The sequence below is a fragment of the Chelonia mydas genome, chromosome 7, assembly GCF_015237465.2.
Source record: "Chelonia mydas isolate rCheMyd1 chromosome 7, rCheMyd1.pri.v2, whole genome shotgun sequence".
Lineage (NCBI taxonomy): Eukaryota > Metazoa > Chordata > Testudines > Cheloniidae > Chelonia > Chelonia mydas.
This window is the reverse complement of record NC_057853.1, coordinates 76,167,432-76,173,431: the sequence shown is the minus strand read 5'-3', so window position 1 is coordinate 76,173,431 and position 6,000 is coordinate 76,167,432. Positions and strand designations below refer to the sequence as shown.

The following is a 6,000-nucleotide window of genomic DNA, read 5'->3' as shown; positions in this document are numbered from 1 at the left end:
AAATAGGGGTGGGGTGGGGGGGTGGAATGCTAGAATCAGATCTAAAAGTACTTTACAATAGGAGGAACACAAAGGAGTGGAATTACTAAGAAGTTTAAAATTTTATCAGAAACTGCTATTTAGAAGTAGACTTCACTTTTATATATTTGAACTACATATCCTTCTAATCCTTTTAGCTTACTAAGTATAGAGTAAATATAAATGATATTAGGAGACAGTAAAGTTGTGAAATTTGGATGAATATTTTCTCAATAAACATTAGCTCAAAAGTTTCCTTTGTAAAAAAATAATTAAATTCATGCCAACTGTGTTCTTTTGTTTTCGTAGATTTCTCTAAAACTCGGCACCACTTCTTGTCTAGCTACTAGGTCTATTTTAATTTGTCTATTCTCACAGAATAAGCCTCTTCCTGCATTTGCAGTTTTTCGTTTATCTCAGTCTGTGAAGACAATCAGAAAAAAAAGTGGTTACGATGGAGCTATTTTGTGCTGCACATTGTCTTTGTGGTTTTGACATATTATAGTGCCTTAAAGACAGACATTATCCTGCACACACCTTCCTGTTTTGCAGACATTATGATGTTCCAGCCTGTACTTATGTGATAACACTTTATCATATTACTGTGTACAATCCCAATGTAGTAGGTCTGCCATGAACAGGAAGTGATATTGGGACAGCCATTTTTCATATTACCTTAAATTAGGAGATAGGCTAATTTGTCTGTATTCTCAGACAGATTTCACCACTAACCACCAAATCAGAAAAATTGCTCTGGGGTTTGGTTACTGCAGTGTTTTCTTTTGCTGCAGATATTAGGTCTCTAGTGTAATACATTTTACTGACCCACTACTGGAACTTAGAAAGCATATTGGAAATGAACAATAAAAAAAACAAGGTTCATGAGATGTTGCTTGTCTGTCTTGATCATATACATAATAATGAATATATATTATACATAGGAACTCCAGAATTCTGAAGCATTTCAGTGCTTAAATGTCAATGTAATATTTGCAATGAAGGTACATAGGATGAGACACATTTTAGCAAATTCTTTGGCAGTGATAATATGAAGCTGTCTGCAATTCTGCTGCCTGTAGAAATCTGGGCACACTGGATCTAATTCCATGAATATCAGAGGCCTTGGAATTTATGTAACCTTTTCAGTATGCATAGATGTATATGTCCATGGAAACAGATGGTGTTTCATAACAAAAATAGATCAGAAATGGAAAGAACACAAGATAAGGTCATTTCAAGTGTTTTAAGTTTTCTATGGAAGTTTGGAGAGGGTAAAAATATACTTCACTGTCTCCACACAAAATGATCATAGATTTAGGGCCAAATTCTCTATTAACTTCATATTCATTTCAATAGAGCTATGTAATTTATACCAGTAGAAAAATTGGTCCTTAAAATCAAGTGCTGAATTCCATCTAAGAAAGTTTGTAGTAGGTTACCTTTTCAGTTAAACTTTAGGCCTTTAGCCTTAAAATCCCTATTATTGCCATACTCCAACATACCAAGCAGTGATGGCCAAATCTCAAAATATTCTGAAATTCTGAAAAGTTTGAATAAAGCACCAAAAAATCTGAATTCTTATTTGAACTTTATCCAGATCTTATTTGAACTTGACTCAGATCTTATCTTATCTACCTTGTTCACTATGTTTGGACCACTGTCAAGTATAAACGAACAAGTCCATATCCCATTGATCCGTGTCTTCTAGGTGCGTACTTAATCACTTTCCTGAGGAGAACTGAATCTCCAAGTTAATTCTCTCACTCACAACCTAGCTGCCCTTCTGTTCCCATTCTTATATCCTTCTCTGATAAATGTCTTTAATGAAAATCAGCTGTCCCTGGGGCAGCTCCTGCTTCAGTCCACTACCATTACCGTCACACCTACTTTGAGCCAGCACTGTGATCCGACACTTAATGGTATTTCCTTGATTCAACCAGCACCAGAGGATGTATTACATCCATTGGAGAAACAATGCAGAGTATAAGATCACAGTTCAATGTCTAAGAATGTAGTGGAAGGATTTTGAACATGGATCAGACAGAATCTAATGATAAGAGCAACTGGGGGAGGGGGGTGTTAAAGAGCTGAGGAATCAGTTGCAGAAGAGTCTGTGGAGGACAGTTACTATAATAAAGAGGATATTATTCTCTGGGTAGGTAACCAGAGCTTGATAGATGGAAAAAAATGCATTTCTCACTTGATCCTGCAGTTCTTTTTCATGCAAAACTCTCAATGACTTCACTGGGAGTTTTGCCAAGGTAAGGTCTGCAAGGTCAAGAGAAAAATGTGTATTTAATTTCTTAGAAAAGATGCACGTTCTATTTGCATGTATAGGAAATTCACAATTCAGGCTCACACTTTTTCACCTATTTCTAATGACAAGTTGAATGGGAATACGGAGTCAAACCTGGAAGGCATTGCACTGGTGTCAATTTTCCAGCTGATATTTCCCATTCATGCATAATCCGTACAACTACAGTTTCTCAATATCAAACAATTTTCAGATAATGTGATATTGTTAGTAATAAACTGTCTCATTCAAATACGTATATCACTGTGAGCAAATGTGCACCATATAAGATTTTAATGGTATGTTCTGTTTATAACAGCTAATACAGAGTGATAGGTGCAATGAAGACAATAATAATGGATATTGAACAAGGTTTTGGCTGTTTCTCTTCAGTATGTTCAGATGCTTGATGGAGCAGGATGCAATATGAGATGGTCAAATAGTCTATTCCATTGGGGCAACTCTTATGTAACTACATACAAAGAAACTAAAGTATAGACTAGGCTTACATATGTTTGTAATACAGAACCTACATAATAATTGAGTGTGTGTATACGTTTCAAAGGCTGCATGTTTCTGAAAATTCATATTGAGCATATTCAATATGGCATGTGTTCTCTCACTGCATCAGATCCTACACTACTGAAAAGGAATTTTTCCATTGATATGAAAGAGAGCAGGATTTAGCCCATACTTTCTAAATAACACAGCAATTGTGAAGATGTGTTTATATGTTACTGAATCTATTTTTGGCTCTTATTACATGTGAGGTGACTAATTTGCAAGTTATGTATACCTGTTAAACCACATTCTTACAGCAGATGAATGTGTTGTTTGTCAGCATAGTGTTGGAACAGTTTACAGTCATTAATTAGTTAATTAACTACAGTTAGAATTAGTGAACATATTTCTAAAATAGTACCTGAAGGCTGCCAATAATTTCATTTGTGATCTGACCCAATACTGACTTAACATCTTCAACAGTGAACCCAGCCATAGGATCTATATCCAAGGATTCTGTTTCTGGTTGGAGCCCTTCGGGATGACATTCTTGATCGATTTCCTAATAAATTAAAAGTAAATGCCACGAGAAATGTTTCAGTTTGAACATGCCACTATTATATACAATATCAAAGTGTTGCCAGCCCAAAGGCACAACAGTAATGTGCTGTGCTGGCATGTGAGAGATTCTAATTTGGGAGAGATCTTCAGAGTTCTTTTCATTGGCCAATACAAAGAAGGCACACTGCTGAGACATTGTGATTGTTTCCTGAGGAATGGTGGGAGAGGCTGACTGAATACATGACATACATGCTCCCTTGCTGACCAATTAATGCAACAACAGCAACTTCATTCAGTCTTAAAACTGAGAGCACATTATACCCTGGTAGCATAAGATGGACAGAGGAATCAAACTGGTGACTTTCACTGTGCTCCTATGGGAAAACGTGTGTGTGTGTGGAGGGGGGTGGCTCATAGTAGAAAAGAAGAAAAAAGAAACCCTTACCTCAGTTTCCACCTCTGATTCTGGGGGTAATGCAATAAATGATGAATACATATCGTAAGATATACCTTCTTCGAGCGGAGCAGGGAAAAGTGTATCCATTGGTTTGACAAGTTCAACCACATTCTGTTTGGATTAAAAAAACCTCATTGTAATATTGGATTTAATTCTTGCTCACAGCTTTGTGAAGACTTTTTGAAAGGAAACAAAATGCTTGTCTCACAACAAACATAGTATGTTTTTGTTACCATCCAAGTGCTTGATATTGGAAAGCCTACTGACAAGTATTACAGGTCACTGTTTACTTTCTGACATGTGCTTCCAGGGGCCCTCATTTAAAACTGAACAATTTACCTGGAAAGAGCTGTTGATTTCCACAGGTTCCATAGCACTGCAGTTCCATACCCACATGGATAATGAAGTTTGGAAACTAAAGTGTTGGACATACCTTAAGGGTTATTATAAAATATAAATTTGTCACTCCTGAATAAGAATGTTTGTTGTATCTTAGAGTCAAAGGTCCCAGTTCATCACTGCATTATTTTAATAATTCTAAAGGACTTATACTAGGGTTACACAGTGCCAAGTCAGGCCCCAAGATTATATGATGTAATAATCTTCAAGTATAATACTATAATTTAATACTGTTCATAAGTGATCATCTAACTATTGCTTCTAAATCAGAGAGTAAAAGAAACCAGTATAAACAATAAAAACGAAATTAGCTTTTTAAAATAAATTCAGATTTAATCATCGAATGTGTTTTTTGAAACATAGATAAGGTTTTTGTTAATTTGTTTATTTGGGGTGTTTTACCTTACAGTTTCCCTTTAAACAGAGTCATAGTTAAAGGCATGGAGGGACCACAAGTTCATGACCTCCTATATATCACAGGCCACCAACACCATCCAACACCTGCCCATTTAAACCCAACAACCAAAATGAGACCAAAGTAAATGAGACTCACAGGAGACTAAATTATTACGTGGTATAGACAAAGAATAAGAGGGACCGAATTGCACCAGTGCTTGAGGCCCCTGCAATGGGAGAGAAATGATTAAGAGAGATATACCCAGATAATCCTGGCAAATGACCTGCAACCACATGCTGCAGATAAAGGTGAACCCCCCCCAAAGGTCACTGCCAGTCTGATCTGGGGGAAAATTTCTTCCTGACCCCAGGGACTCTTCCCTCCTTTTCTGTTCTGAGTCTTATAACACCCTTGAATTGTCAGATTATAACTAAATTACAACACAACTAGTTTCTTTTATAAACCATAACAGTCACAAATTCAAACAAAAGATATTAAAAAGTGCCTGACATGGCAAGGTAGACTATGAAATATCTTGTTTAGTAATAACAGGTTTATGAGCAGTACTATACTTCGAAGCCAAAATGCAGTGAAAGGGCCATTATGAATTGTCCCTTCCTATATGTTGCATTCTTAATAAGTCCAGAGGAAAATTAGAATGAATGAATTGTGGTGAAAGCCCAGAGCCAACGACTGCATTTAAATGAATCCTTCTAATGTAATACTTTCCTTTAAAAACTACAATTAAGTCTTTGTATTTCCTTAGAACAAAGCCTCATGTTTAACACCAGAAATGGTTCTGTAGTAAAATCTATTTAAAAACACAGAAGGAGACAGGGTCAGTATTATACTCCTGCTTATAAACAGTTACAATTTCCCTAAAAGAAACTTATAACTTTCTGAAGTCTGTGAATAGATTTAAGACAAATTACACTGATCTATATTAAAATATTTGTGCTGCTTATTGAAAAATTCTGAAGTTTTTTTTATTTTCAGAGTTATTTACTCATGACAAAATTGTGTTGTTCAAAATATCTTCTTAAATCACTAATTCTTGACCTGTGAGAAACAGTTTGATGGGGGGAAAAGCTGACAAAATATTATGTTAATGGGTTATGCAATCTATTTGTGCTAATACGGTGTTGCACTTGCCAGAGAAATTAGTCAGATCTTCACCGACTGCTATAAGTCCAGTGGTGCAAAGGAATCTTAAACCACTCTTAAAGTGGCTGATGAGGATTCCCCCATATTGGAGGAATTCTGGGCTGGCCCCACCAGTGCAGAGGGTATCTTGATCAGCTGGGGGCAAGGGAAGATGTGATAGAGACAGAGGAAGTGGAACTAAATCACAATATGCTTTGCCAGTCTCCGGGT

At 36.3% G+C, this 6,000-nt stretch overlaps 1 protein-coding gene across 10 annotated transcripts in view; it reads right to left on the bottom strand.

The window, feature by feature from the left end:
- Window positions 1–283: 283 nt before the first annotated feature.
- Window positions 284–6,000, bottom strand: part of CABCOCO1 (ciliary associated calcium binding coiled-coil 1) — a 64,320-nt gene continuing 58,603 nt past the window's right edge. For 7 of the 10 annotated variants that reach the window (XM_037905104.2, XM_037905109.2, XM_037905106.2 and 4 more), the window contains 3 exons: window positions 3,819–3,941; window positions 3,234–3,374; window positions 284–439 (listed from right to left, as the gene is read on the bottom strand). In XM_037905104.2, the coding sequence (XP_037761032.1) occupies window positions 371–439; window positions 3,234–3,374; window positions 3,819–3,941 (333 nt within the window). In that variant the 3' untranslated portion in view covers window positions 284–370. Of the gene's footprint in view, window positions 2,287–3,233; window positions 3,375–3,818; window positions 3,942–6,000 lie in introns of all 10 variants that reach the window. The other 3 variants (XM_043550926.1, XM_043550925.1, XM_043550921.1) reach the window with 2 other exon arrangements.